This window comes from Babylonia areolata, chromosome 15 (assembly GCF_041734735.1).
Source record: "Babylonia areolata isolate BAREFJ2019XMU chromosome 15, ASM4173473v1, whole genome shotgun sequence".
Classification (NCBI taxonomy): domain Eukaryota; kingdom Metazoa; phylum Mollusca; class Gastropoda; order Neogastropoda; family Buccinidae; genus Babylonia; species Babylonia areolata.
The window spans coordinates 28,550,182-28,565,469 of record NC_134890.1 but is presented as its reverse complement, the minus strand read 5'-3'; the positions used below and the strand labels follow the sequence as shown (position 1 = coordinate 28,565,469).

The 15,288-nt window shown below is 48.2% G+C and overlaps 1 protein-coding gene across 1 annotated transcript in view; it reads left to right on the top strand.

Annotated features, from left to right (window-relative positions):
• LOC143290321 (membrane-associated transporter protein-like) overlaps nt 1–13,140 on the top strand; it is a 29,735-nt gene extending 16,595 nt beyond the window's left edge. Inside the window, exons 3-6 of the mRNA XM_076599675.1 lie at nt 395–710; nt 6,299–7,978; nt 10,948–11,123; nt 12,925–13,140. Coding sequence (XP_076455790.1) covers nt 395–710; nt 6,299–7,978; nt 10,948–11,123; nt 12,925–13,140 — 2,388 coding nt within the window. The remainder of the gene's footprint in view (nt 1–394; nt 711–6,298; nt 7,979–10,947; nt 11,124–12,924) is intronic.
• The last annotated feature ends 2,148 nt before the right edge of the window (nt 13,141–15,288 follow it).

Here is a 15,288-nt window from a genome sequence, read left to right as displayed (position 1 = left end):
CCTTCTTCTTCTTCTGTCTCCCTCTTCTGTTTGAACTCCTCCTCCTCTCCTCCTCCTTACCCTTCGCCTTCAACACCAATTCCTCTGTCTTTTACTCCTTTCTCTTCCTCCTCCACCACCTCCTCATCCTCCTCTTCCTCCTCATTCTTCCTTTTCTTCTTCTTCTTCTTCTTCTCTTCCTCCTCCTTCTGATTCTTCTTCTACTCCTCCTCCTCCTCTTCACCCTTCGCCTTCAACTCCCCACATCCTTCAACTCCTACTCCTCTTTTTCCTCCTCATTTTCTTTCTCCTTCCCCTCCTTCTCCTCCTCCTCCTTCCCATCCTTCTCCTCCTCCTCCTCCCCTACCCCTCCTCCTCCTCACCGTGTTCTCTGTCCCCCATCGGGTTTTCTCAGGACGCGGACGGAAAACCCCGGCGGAAGACCAAGATGCAGCTGATCCGGCTGAGCGCGGCCGTCTGCGGCATAGAGCTGTGCTACGCCGCGGAGACGGCGTTCGTCAGCCCCATCCTGCTGAAGCTGGGCGTGCCGGTGTCCCTGATGACGCTGGTGTGGTGCCTGAGCCCTGTGCTGGGCTTCTTCCTCGTGCCGGTCATGGGCTCGCTCAGCGACAGGTGCCCGCTGAGGCTGGGCAGGAGGAGGCCCTTCATCCTGGTCATGTCCGTGGGGATTGTGCTGGGGCTGGTCCTGGTGCCCAATGGGGAGGCCTTGGGTGAGGTTTTTTTTTATTTTTTTTTTAAGGTTTCTGGTTTGAGTTCTGGTGTGTGTGGGGAGGGGGTGTGTGTGGAGGGGGGACAAAGGGGGAGTGGTAGTACTGTCCTGAGGCACGCGTAGCGGATGAAGACAACAGGCACTGTCTTGGCGTATGCCCCCAAGCAAAAAATAGTATACATATATAGAGAGAGATAGATATAGATATATATAGATATATACAGAGAGAGAAAAAGAAAAACGCTTGCAGGGCAGACATAAGACAGGGGGGTGGGGGGTGGGAGGGGGGCGGAGGGGCAGGCGTTGTACTCTGACAATGTCCTCTACCTGGGGAATGCAGCCCGAATTTCACAAAGAGAAATCTGTTGTGACAATACAATACAATACAATACAATATAGTACAGTACAGTATGATACAGCAAACTACAATACAACAGACAAAACAGACGTCAGCACAATACCGTCATGGAGCACACATATCAGGTATCAGAACAGTCCAAAAGAACACACAGCAAATGTAGACACGGTCCAAAATCACGCATAACAGACGTCTGTACACTCTTAAAATACACAGACATCAGCACAGTCCCAAAACACATATAACAGACGTGGCACAGTCTAAAAGCACACATAACAGACAAGGCACAGTCGAAAAGCACACATAACAGACGCAGGCACAGTCAAAAAGCACACATAACAGACGCAGGCACAGTTCCAACGCATACATAACAGAAGGAGGCACAGTCAAAAGGCACAAATAACTGACATCATCACAGTCCAAAGGCACACATAACACACGAGGCACAGTATAAAAGCACACATAACAGACAAGGCACAGTCGAAAAGCACACATAACAGACGCAGGCACAGTCCCAAAGCACACATAACAGACGGAGGCACAGTCCAAAAGCACACATAACAGACGCAGGCACAGTCCAAAAGCACACATAACAGACGAGGCACAGTCCAAAAGCACACATAACAGACGAGGCACAATTTAAAAGCACACATAACAGACATCATCACAGTCCAAAAGCACACAACAGACGTAGCACAGTCCTAAAGCACACATAACAGACGAGGCACAGTCGAAAAGCACACATAACAGACGAGGCACAGTCCCAAAGCACACATAACAGACGAGGCACAGTCCCAAAGCACACATAACAGACGAGGCACAGTCGAAAAGCACACATAACAGACGGAGGCACAGTCTAAAAGCACACATAACAGACGAGGCACAGTCGAAAAGCACACATAACAGACGGAGGCACAGTCGAAAAGCACACATAACAGACGCAGGCACAGTCCCAAAGCACACATAACAGACGGAGGCACGGTTTAAAAGCACACATAACAGACGAGGCACAGTCCTAAAGCACACATAACAGAAGGAGGCACAGTTTAAAAGCACACATAACAGACGAGGCACAGTTTAAAAGCACATATAACAGACGTGGCACAGTCCTAAAGCACACATAACAGGAGGCACAGTTTAAAAGCACACATAACAGACGAGGCACAGTTTAAAAGCACATATAACAGAAGGAGGCACAGTTTAAAAGCACATATAACAGACGAGGCACAGTTTAAAAGCACATATAACAGAAGGAGGCACAGTTTAAAAGCACATATAACAGACGAGGCACAGTCCCAAAGCACACATAACAGACATCATCACAGTCCCAAAGCACACATAACAGAAGCAGGCACAGTTTAAAAGCACACATAACAGACGAGGCACAGTCCCAAAGCACACATAACAGAAGGAGGCACAGTTTAAAAGCACACATAACACACGAGGCACAGTTTAAAAGCACACATAACAGACAAGGCACAGTTTAAAAACACACATAACAGACAAGGCACAGTTTAAAAGCACACATAACAGACGAGGCACAGTTTAAAAGCACACATAACAGACAAGGCACAGTCCCAAAGCACACATAACAGACGTGGCAGTCTAAAGACACACATAACAGACGTGGCAGTCTAAAGGCACACATAACAGACGTGGCACAGTCCAAAAGCACACATAACAGAAGGAGGCACAGTCAAAAGGCACACATAACTGACATCATCACAGTCCAAAGGCACACATAACACACGAGGCACAGTCCCAAAGCACACATAACAGACAAGGCACAGTCGAAAAGCACACATAACAGACAAGGCACAGTCGAAAAGCACATATAACAGACAAGGCACAGTCGAAAAGCACACATAACAGACGAGGCACAGTCGAAAAGCACACATAACAGACGAGGCACAGTCGAAAAGCACACATAACAGACGCAGGCACAGTCCCAAAGCACACATAACAGACGCAGGCACAGTCCCAAAGCACACATAACAGACGGAGGCACAGTCGAAAAGCACACATAACAGACAAGGCACAGTCGAAAAGCACACATAACAAACGAGGCACAGTCAAAAAGCACACATAACAGACGAGGCACAGTTTAAAATCACACGTAACAGACGAGGCACAGTTTAAAAGCACACATAACAGACGAGGCACAGTTTAAAAGCACACATAACAGACAAGGCACAGTTTAAAAGCACACATAACAGACAAGGCACAGTTTAAAAGCACACATAACAGACGAGGCACAGTCAAAAAGCACACATAACAGACGAGGCACAGTTTAAAAGCACACATAACAGACGAGGCACAGTTTAAAAGCACACATAACAGACGAGGCACAGTCGAAAAGCACACATAACAGACATGGCACAGTCCAAAAGCACACACACACACACACACACACACACCGTCGGCACAGTCCAAAAGCACACATAACGGACTGGTAGAAGGAATCCGGAAAGTGGTTGTGTAGAGGGCTGGTGGGGGTGGGAGGGAGAGGAGGGGTGCGGGGGGAGGGAGAAAAAGCGGAGCGAGGGTCGGGTGGGAGGGGCTGGGGGGGGGGGGCTCGAGATGAGCAGCATGGGAGCAATGCGACTGAAACAGATGACAGAGCTGCGCAACAAAATTAAGTAATTTGCTTAAAATGTGCACGAGCATTTTTCACTGCCTGAAAACAATAACAACAACAACAACAACATTCGCAGTTCGCTCAAGTAGGAAACCCAACAAAAGAACATGAGACAGAGCTGGGTTTGTTTTTTTTTTTTTTGCTCTGACCTGACAGATGTCATTATTACACAGTTTTAGCGTTTTGAAATTCCAATCATCATTCACGAGGCCTGTCGATCCAATCATTCTGATTTTCCCAGACAAAGTAAATGCATCTCTCAGGGTTGACTAATTTACAATGTCTTCTTGTGAATTCGCCTTATTTAGATTTATGAGAAATGGCCATTCACTTATAGCATCTATACAATTTACAATACTAAATCTTTTTTTATATGTTGCTTAAAATACGTATAACATCTCTTTTTGTTGTTGTTGTTGTTGTTGATGATGATGCCTCTATTGTCATTATGAGTGGTAGAGATTTCCAAAGTGTTGAGCTTGGTCTTCTTGGATATTATCACCATGTGTTTTTAGCTCTCTCTGTTTCTGCCCCCTCCATTCCTCGTCTCTCCGTCTGTCTCTGTCTGTCTGTCAGTCTGTCTGTCTGTCTCTCTCTCTGAAGTTCAAGTTTTGGGTGTCTGGAAAATCATTGATGATGATGACAAATGACTGTGATGACGTGTATTACGTGTGCTACGTGACAGTGATGACGTGTTTTACGTGTGTTACGTGACAGTGATGACGTGTTTTTCGTGTGCTACGTGACTGTGATGTCTGATATGTATGCTCTCGGACTATGCTGATTTTATTTTATGTGTGCTACATGGGTTTGATAACGTCTGTTATATGTGCTCAAAGACTGCTGACGTCTGTTACGTGTGCTCTATAACTGTGCTGACGTGTGTTATGTCTGCTCCATGACTGTGATGACGTCTGTTATGTGTGCTCCATGACTGTGATGACGTTTGTTATGTGTGCTCCATGACTGTGATGACGTGAGTTATATGTGCTCCAGGACTGTGATGACGCCTGTTATGTGTGCTCCATGACTGTGATGACGTCTGTTATGTGTGCTCCATGACTGTGATGACGTGTGTTATGTGTGTACCATGACTGTGATGACGTGTGTTATGTGTGCTCCATGACTGTGATGACGTGTGTTATGTGTGCTCCATGACTGTGATGACGTCTGTTATGTGTGCTCTATGACTGTGATGACGTCTGTTATGTGTGTACCATGACTGTGATGACGTGTGTTATGTGTGCTCCATGACTGTGCTGACGTGTGTTATGTGTGCTCTATGACTGTGATGACGTCTGTTATGTGTGCTCTATGACTGTGATGACGTCTGTTATGTCTGCTCCATGACTGTGATGACGTCTGTTATGTGTGCTCTATGACTGTGATGACGTCTGTTATGTCTGCTCCATGACTGTGATGACGTCTGTTATGTCTGCTCCATGACTGTGATGACGTCTGTTATGTGTGCTCCATGACTGTGATGACGTCTGTTATGTGTGTACCATGACTGTGATGACGTCTGTTATGTGTGCTCCAGGGCTGTGATGACGTTTGTTATTTGTGCTCCATGACTGTGATGACGTCTGTTATATGTGTACCATGACTGTGATGATGTTTGGTATGTGTGTACCATGACAGTGATGACGTGTGTTATGTGTGTACCATGACTGTGATGACGTGTGTTATGTGTGTACCATGACTGTGATGACGTCTGTTATGTGTGCTCCAGGACTGTGATGACGTTTGTTATTTGTGCTCCATGACTGTGATGACGTCTGTTATATATGTACCATGACTGTGATGATGTTTGTTATGTGTGTACCATGACTGTGGTGACGTTTGTTATGTGTGCTCCAACACTGTGATGACGTATGTTATGTGTGCTTTAGGACAGTGATGACGTGTTATGTGTGCTCTATGACTGTGATGACGTCTGTTATGTGTGTACCATGACAGTGATGACGTGTGTTATGTGTGTACCATGACAGTGATGACGTCTGTTATGTGTGCTCCATGACTGTGATGACGTCAGTTATATGTGCTCCAGGACTGTGATGACGTGTGTTATGTGTGCTCCATGACTGTGATGACGCCTGTTATGTGTGCTCTATGACTGTGATGACGTCTGTTATGTGTGCTCCATGACTGTGATGACGTTGGTATGTGTGTATCATGACTGTGATGACGTGTGTTATGTGTGCTCCATGACTGTGATGACGTGTGTTATGTGTGCTCCATGACTGTGCTGACGTGTGTTATGTGTGCTCCAGGACTGTGATGACGTCTGTTATGTGTGTACCATGACTGTGATGACGTGTGTTATGTGTGCTCCAGGACTGTGATGACGTGTGTTATGTATGCTCCATGACTGTGCTGACGTGTGTTATGTGTGCTCCAGGACTGTGATGACGTCTGTTATGTGTGTACCATGACTGTGATGACGTGTGTTATGTGTGCTCCAGGACTGTGATGACGTGTGTTATGTGTGCTCCAGGACTGTGATGACATCTGTTATGTGTGCTCCATGACTATGATGACGTCAGTTATGTGTGCTCTAGGACTGTGATGACGTCAGTTATGTGTGCTCTAGGACTGTGGATGGGCGACAACGGAACAGCCACCCTCCACCACCCAAAGTACTTTGCCCCCTTCAACCTCTCCCTCACCCCCAACTCTGCCGACAAACGGTCGTTCCCGGTGAGGTCCCTAATTCCCTTCCACGCCAGATTTGCCATCCCACAAAACATCAGCGGTCGTTCACCACCGGCAAACTACAGTGAGACTGAGGGTGAAGACCTGAGCATGACAGAAGACCAGAAAGGGGTCTACCCTCAAGAACATTTGTTTGCCGGTGGAGGTTTCATGAAGAGTGGAAACCGATCAGGGTTGTCGCTGTCGTCACGTGCTTCGCACGGACGTGGTCTGGGACAGAAGGACACGTACCTCAGTCACGACCCTGACGTGTCGGGTCACGTGCACAGGACGATCACTTCAGGACCGGGGCGATACAAGAGACAGAGCCCCGAAGAACACCAACACCTCCACCACAACACCAACGGGAAAACCCGATCCGATTCAAACGCCGAAAGAGACGCTAAAGCTTCCGAGGGTACCGAGTCTGAAGCTGCTGGTGACGAGCCTTCCTCCAAACCACTGAGCGTCTTCCAGCTGTCTGAGGAACACTTCCGAGGCATCATCCTCACCATCCTGGGTGTGGCCCTGCTGGATTTCAACTGTGACGCCTGCCAGTCGCCGTGTCGGGCCTACCTGCTTGACGTCAGCATCCCTGAGGACCACTCGGCCGGGCTGACCATGTTCACCGTCATGGCGGGGCTGGGGGGAACGGTGGGCTACGTCATGGGGGGCATAGACTGGAACGCCACGTCCTTCGGGGAGGCCTTTGGGGGCCACATCAGGGTGGTCTTCACGCTGGTCATGCTGGTGTTCGTCGTCTGCGTCGCCTCCACCATCACCAGCTTCAGGGAGACGCCCCTCCACGAGCTGGGCTACAACCAGGAGCAGCTGCAGAAGAAGAAGAAGAAAATCGGGAAATCCAAGTACAGGAAGTTCACCAATGAAGACAGCGACGATGACGACGACGACGAGGAGGACGTGGAAGGGAGAACCATCGACAACTCTTTCCCCGCAAATTACGGCGCTGTCACGCGCACCGACGACGCGTCCTTCGACAAGAACGACCCCTTCTCCCAGACCCTCACTGACGTCACGCAGACCACGACAACGAGTGACGACACCATGACGTTCTACCACGCGCACGACCCGTCCTTCAGCAGCAAACCCTTTCCCATGAACGGCGCCGCCTCCACCGAGAAGACTGACGCCGACGGCAGAGGCCTGGCGCCGGTCGGTCTTCAGACCGGAAGTCACGGAGACGGCGATGCCCCGTCCAGGCCGGGCCAGACCAAAGCCGACAGCCTGTCCCTGGACTTCCCGGCCCCGGCCCCTATAGAGGTGTCCGCTGACGTCACGCTGAGGACCTACCTGAGCTCCATCCTGCACATGCCCCGCTGTTTGTGGGTGCTGTGCGTGGTGAACCTCTTCTGCTGGATGTCGCTGGTCTGCTACTCCCTGTACTTCACGGACTTTGTGGGGCAGGCGGTGTTCAGGGGGGACCCCCAGGCGCCCCCCGGCAGCCCCGCCCACAACGCCTACGACGACGGGGTCAGGCTTGGGTCCTTCGGCATGTCGCTGTACTCGCTGTCCTGCTCTGTGTACTCCCTGCTGATTGAGAAGCTCGTCAGGAGATACCGTGAGTTGTTGAGGGTGGAGGAGTGGGGGGTGTGTGTGGGGGGGGGGGAGGTTGTTTATTTATTTTTGTTGTTGTTGTTGCTGTTGTTGTTGTTTTTTGGGGGGGAGTTTGGTGTGTGTGTGTGTGTGTGTGTGTGTGGCCTTTTTGGGGGGTGGGGGGATGGGATTTTTTTTCAGGGGGTGGGGATGGGGTACTTTGGTGGGTGTGTGTGTTTGTGTTGTTTTTTTGTTTTTTTTTTTTTTTTTCGGGGGGGGGGAATGGTGGTGGTGGTGGTTTGGTGTGTGTGTGTGTTTATTGGTTTTACTTTGTTGTTTTGTGGGGTGGGGGTGGGAATGGTGGTGGTGGTGGTGGTTTGGTGTGTGTGTGTGTGTGTGTGTGTGTGTGTGTGCGCGCGCGTGTGTGTGTGTGTGTGTGTGTAGGGGAGGAGGTGTTTTTTTTAGTATGTGTGTGTGTGTGTATGCGTGTGTGTACGTGTGTGTGTGTGTGTGTGTGTGTGTGTGTGTCTGTCTATCTGTCTCTGTTTCGATGTGTGCCTGTGTGTGTTGTGTCTGTGTCTGTTTGTGTTTATGTGCATATATGTGCTTAACTCACACACACACACACACACACACACACACACACACACACACACACACACACACACACACACACACACAAATTAGTCTACGTGTTCCTCCTGATTCGGTTGTCTGTGTTTTTTGTTGTTGTTGTTTTTTGTTTTAGGGTTTGTTTGGGTTGGGGTTTTTTTGTATTTTAATCCAACTCTGTCTCTATGTACGCGTCAGTGATCAACTTCATTTTCTCACTCAGCGAAAGTGATAGAAGAATCAAACTTGGCAGAATGACCGTGCAATACATTTGTGAGACCTGTCGCTGATTTTTTTTTGGGGGGAGGGGGGGGGGAGAGGGGTGGGGGGGAGTAACAGCCAGTGTGGAGACGAGTTCAGAAATCATAGGTGAAGATCAAACAAAACACGAGATAGGAGAAAACACACATGGGCAAAATCGGCTTCAAGGCTTTGTGGTCAGCATTCATCTGCCTTGATACGGACGGTCAGTCACTGTGTGGTTGTGCGAGCATAGCCCTGTAGAAAATTAATGACGGAATTCATCACGACAATCACACATCATAGATAAAGCTTGACAACATGATGGATGGTGGGTCTTGCTTCGAACAGAAAACTGAAATGCGATCCAAGCCACACTGGTTTATCAGATTTCGCCAAGCTTCGGCAGTCTTCTTCTTCTTCTTCTGCGTTCACTCGTATGCACACGAGTGGGCTTTTACGTATATGACCGTTTTTACCCCGCCATGTAGGCAGCCATACTCCGTTTTCGGGGGTGTGCATGCTGGGTATGTTCTTGTTTCCATAACCCACCGAACGCTGACATGGATTACAGGATCTTTAACGTGCGTATTTGATCTTCTGCTTGCATATACACACGAAGGGGGTTCAGGCACTAACAGGTCTGCAGGTCTCCCCTGGGAGATCGTAAAAATCTCCACCCTTTACCCACCAGGCGCCGTCACTGTGATTCGAACCCAGGACCCTCAGATTGACAGTCCAACGCTTTAACCACTCGGCTATTGCGCCCGTCATCTTCGGCAGTCAAGGGATAGAGACTTCACCAGGTTTTCATTGAGTGAAAACTTTATGTCCTGCCATTGTTCTCCTTTACCGTTAATCCATCGCCCTAGAAATCAGTTGTTAAAAAAAAACTTATTCTTGGTTTCTTTCATCGTCGTCAGCTTATAAATCAATGAATAAAACTTGGTGTCCCAGTCCTTGCTTTGCTTCACCGTTATCATCACCTAAGAAATCAGTTGTTAAACGGAATGTCCTCTTCTTAGTTTATTTCATCGTTCAGTCATCGGCTTATCAATCAATTATAAAATTTGATGTCCTGTCCTTGTTTTTTGTTACCCCTAAGTTATCGCATCATGAATCAATAATTGTAAAACTCGATGCCCTGTTTTTGTTTTCTTTTATTGTTAATTGATCAGCTTAGAAATCAATGGTGAAAACGTGACGTCCTGTTTTGTTTTTCTTTTACGATTAAATCATCAGCTTATGAATCAGTTATAAAACCCTATGTCCTGTTTTGTTTTCTTTTACGATTAAGTCATCAGCTTATGAATCAGTTATAAAACCCTATGTCCTGTTTTGTTTTCTTTTACGATTAAGTCATCAGCTTATGAATCAGTTATAAAACCCTATGTCCTGTTTTGTTTTCTTTTACGATTAAGTCATCAGCTTATGAATCAGTTATAAAACTCTATGTCATGTTTTGTTTTTCTTTTACGATTAAGTCATCAGCTTATGAATCAGTTATAAAAACCTATGTCCTGTTTTGTTTTCTTTTACGATTAAGTCATCAGCTTATGAATCAGTTATAAAACTCTATGTCATGTTTTGTTTTCTCTTACGATTAAGTCATCAGCTTATGAATCAGTTATGTTTCCGGCGGTGACTAGTTGTGTCAGGATAGATGCTTTAACTATTTACGTCAACGAGGCCAGGGTAAGGCTTTTAACACTGAGCAATATTGATTGCTGGTACGCCTGAGTGTAGACTAAACGATCCATTGGCATTACGCCATCAAAATCACGTTGTTCGTGGCTGTGGTCTTAATGATGATGATGATGATGATGATTTGGATACTTACATAGCGCCTATCCTTGGTCGGAGACCAAGCTCTAAGCGCTTTGCAAACATGGGGTCATTTTCACAACAGGCTGTCTACCTGGGTAGAGCCGACTGACGGCTGTCATTGGGCGTTCATCATTCGTTCCCTGTGCTATTCAATCAGATTTCAGGCACGCACACATACAGACACTAAGAGAGACATGTAACATTTGAGTGAGTGAGTCTTTACAATGATGGTACACCTTAACAATAACAGTGCCTTAATTATTAAACGCAGATGTGGTGGGGTGGGTGTGGTGTGGGGACGTGTATCACGTGCAGGAGCCAAGAACGTGTACGTGACGGGCCAGCTGGTGTTCACGGTGGGCATGGCCATCATGGCGGCTGCCCGTCACAAGGTGGCGGTGGTGCTGCTCTCCCCTACCGCCGGCATCATGTACGCCACGCTGTTCACTATGCCGTACCTGCTGGTGGCTCACTACCACACCTCAGGACTGGTGAGTCAGTGAGGGAGGGAGGGAGGGAGGGAGGGGGGTGAGTGGGCACTCATCATTCGTTTCCTGCGTCATGTTGGATCAAGTTTCAATCACGCACACATACACTCACACAGACATGCGAGGGTGTGATCTTTCCGCCATTCTTTTTGCTGTGCTGATAGCTCACTATTCACAGTTCACTCACTGCCTGGCTGAAATTGGTGATGACGTTGATGCTGATTTTGAAGCACGACGATTATGACGAACACCCGTAACGCTTGATGATGACTAAACAGATATTATTGAGATGAAGATGACGATGATAATAATGATGATGATGATGATGATGCTGATGATGGTGACAACGACGACGACGATGATGGTGATAATGATGACGACGACCACCACGTCGACAACAACAGCAAAAGGACGGTCAGACAACCAAGAACAAACGATACAGCCAACACCAGCAACGATAACTAACTTCTCACTCATTCACTCATTCATTCACTTCCTCACTCTCTCACTCACTCACTCACTCACTCACTCACCCATGTACATACTCACTTACCCCCCTCGTTCACTCAATCATTTACCTACACACCGACTCACTCACGCACACACTTGAAATGTGCTTTGTTTGCATTTGTCACGGAAGGGGCTGTTGGTCTGAGTCATTCAAATCACTCAGTGTTCAGTGCGCAGTACACTAGCACACTCACTCGCTGGTCTTCCTCAGCTCACGACCCAGGCCAAGAGTCGGCACCAACAACGATAACTTCTCTCTCATTCACTCATTTATTCATTCCCTCACTCACTCACTCACTCGCTCACTCACTCACTCACACTCACTATTACTCACTCGCTCACTCACTCACTCGCTCACTCACTCACTCACTCGCTCACTCACTCGCTCACTCACTCGCTCGCTCGCTCACTCGCTCACCCACTCACTCACTCACTCACTAGCTCGCTCATTCACTCACCAGTGTTCATCATTTCAAGACCCAGTCCAAGAATTGGCACCAGCTACGATAACAACTTCTCACTCACTCACTCGTACACACACTCACTTACCCCATCGTTCACTCACTCATTTATGTACTGACTCACTCACTGACACACTCACTCATGTACACTCTCACTTACCCCATCGTTCACTCACTCATTTATGTACTGATTCACTCACTGACACACTCACTCATGTACACTCTCACTTACCCCATCGTTCACTCATTTATGTACTGACTCACTCACTGATACACTCACTCATGTACATACTCATCCCCTCGTTCACTCACTCATTTACATACGCACTGACTCACTTACATACTCACTCACCTACTTGCTCACTCTATCACTCACTCACACACTCACTTACCCACTCGTTCACTCATTTACATACACACTGACTCACTCACTTACTCATTCACTCACTCACTCTTGTACACATTCACTTATCCCCTCGCTCACTCACTCATTTACATACACACTGACTCACTGGCCCATTCACTTACACACTCACTCACTCACTCATGTACACAATTACCTACCCCCTCGTTCACTCACTCATTTACATACACACTGACCCACTCACTCACTCATTCACTCACTATTGTACACAATCACTTACCCTCTCACTCACTCACTCACTCAATCACTCATGTACACACTAACTCACACACTCATACACACACTCACTCACTCATGTACACACTCACCTAACCCCTCGTTCACTCACTCGTTAACATATACACTGATCCACACACTCACCCATCCACCCACCCGCCCACCCGCTCACTTACTCCCCGGCCTTCCGCAGTTCACGAGCCAGGCCAAGAGTCGGCAGGTGCGCGGCCTGGGCACGGACGTGGCCATCGTGAGCAGCATGGTGTTCCTGGCCCAGTTCCTGCTCTCCGTGGCCATGGGCACCATCATCTACGCCGTCAGCTCCACCACCACCGTCATCATCGCCAGCGCCGTCCTCAGCTGTCTTGGGGCCCTCACCGCCACCCAGGTCACCTACCTGGACCTTTGACTTCCTTCCTCCCTCCTTCCTTCCTTCCTTCCTTCCTTCCTGTGGCGTGTCGTTTATCTTAGGGGTAGTGGGGAGGTGAGGGGAGTCGGGCGATTTACTGTATCGATTTTTTTTCTTGAGGGGGCGTTCTGGTATATCACCTGTCTTAAGGGGGCGATCCACTGTACCACTTGTCTTAAGGGGGCGATCCACTGTATCACTTGCCTTAAGGGGGCGATCCACTGTATCACTTGCCTTAAGGGGGCGATCCGCAATATCAATGGTCTTAAGGGGGCGATCCACTATATCACTTGTCTTGAGTGTTAGGGGGGCGGTCCACTGTATCGTTTTTCTTAAGGGGGCGATCTGCTTTATCTGCTTTCCTTACTTCCTTGATTCCTTTATTCCTGTCGCTTGTCGCTTGTATCATGAGGTGGGAGAGGGGGGGGGGGGGGTGCGATCTGCTATATCACTGGTCTTAAGGGGGCGATCTACTATATCACCTGTCTTAAGGGGGCGATCTGCTATATCACCTGTCTTAAGGGGGCGATCTGCTATATCACCTGTCTTAAGGGGGCGATCTGCTATATCACCTGTCTTATGGTGGCGATCTACTACATCACCTGTCTCAAGGGGGCAATCTGCTATATCACCTGTCTTAAGGGGGCGATCTGCTTGATCACCTGTCTTAAGGGGGCGATCTGCTATATCACCTGTCTTAAGGGGGCGATCTGCTATATCACCTGTCTTAAGGGGGCGATCTGCTATATCACCTGTCTTAAGGGGGCGATCTGCTATATCACCTGTCTTAAGGGGGCGATCTGCTATATCAACTGTCTTAAGGGGGCGATCTGCTATATCACCTGTCTTAAGGGGGCGATCTGCTATATCACCTGTCTTAAGGGGGCGATCTGCTTGATCACCTGTCTTAAGGGGGCGATCTACTATATCACCTGTCTTAAGGGGGCGATCTGCTATATCACCTATCTTAAGGGGGCGATCTACTATATCACCTGTCTTAAGGGGGCGATCTGCTTGATCACCTGTCTTAAGGGGGCGATCTGCTATATCACCTGTCTTAAGGGGGCGATCTGCTATATCACCTGTCTTAAGGGGGCGATCTGCTATATCACCTGTCTTAAGGGGGCGATCTGCTATATCAACTGTCTTAAGGGGGCGATCTGCTATATCACCTGTCTTAAGGGGGCAATCTGCTATATCACCTGCCTTAACGGGGCGATCTACTACATCACCTGTCTTAAGGGAGTGATCCACCGTATCATTTGTCTTAAGGGGACGATCTACTATATCTACCTCCCTTCCTTCCTTCCTTCCTTCCTTCCTTCCTTCCTGTGGTGTGTCGCTTGTCTTAAGGGGGCGATCCACTGTATCACTTGTCTTAAGGGGGCGATCCACTGTATCACTTGTCTTAAGGGGGCGATCCACTGTATCGTTTTTCCTCAGGGGACGATCTGCTATATCTGCTTCATTTCCTTCCCCTCTTGCTTCTCTTCCTTCCTTCCTGTGGTGTATCGCTTGTCTTAAGGGGGCGATCCGCTGTATCACTTGCCTTAAAGGGGCGATCCACTGTATCACTTGTCTTAAGAGGGCGATCCACAGTATCACTTGTCTTAAGGGGGCGATCCACTGTATCGCTTGTCTTAAGGGGGCGATCCGCTGTATCACTTGCCTTAAAGGGGCGATCCACTGTATCACTTGTCTTAAGTGTTAAGGGGGCGATCCACTGTATCGTTTGTCTTAAGGGGACGATCTCCTATATCTCCTTTCCTTCCTTCCTTCCTTCCTTCCTTCCTTCCTTCCTTCCTTCCTATGGCGTGTCGCTTGTCATAGGGGGTGGGAGAGGGGGGAGATCTGCTATATCACTGGTCTTGAGGGGGCGATCTACTCTATCACTGGTTTTAAGAGGGCGATCTGCAAAATCACTTGTCTTGAAGGAGCGACCCACTGTATCACTTGTCTTGAGGCGATCCATTGTATCACTTAAGGGGGGGGCATCTACTGTGTCACTTGTCTCAAGGAAGTGAATAACTATGTCGCTGATCTTAAAGGGATGATCTGCCGTATCACTTGTCTTCAAGGGAAGATCCATCGTATGCATCAGACACGATCGTGAGGCTTTTTCAGTGTGATTCATAAAGAACACAGGTG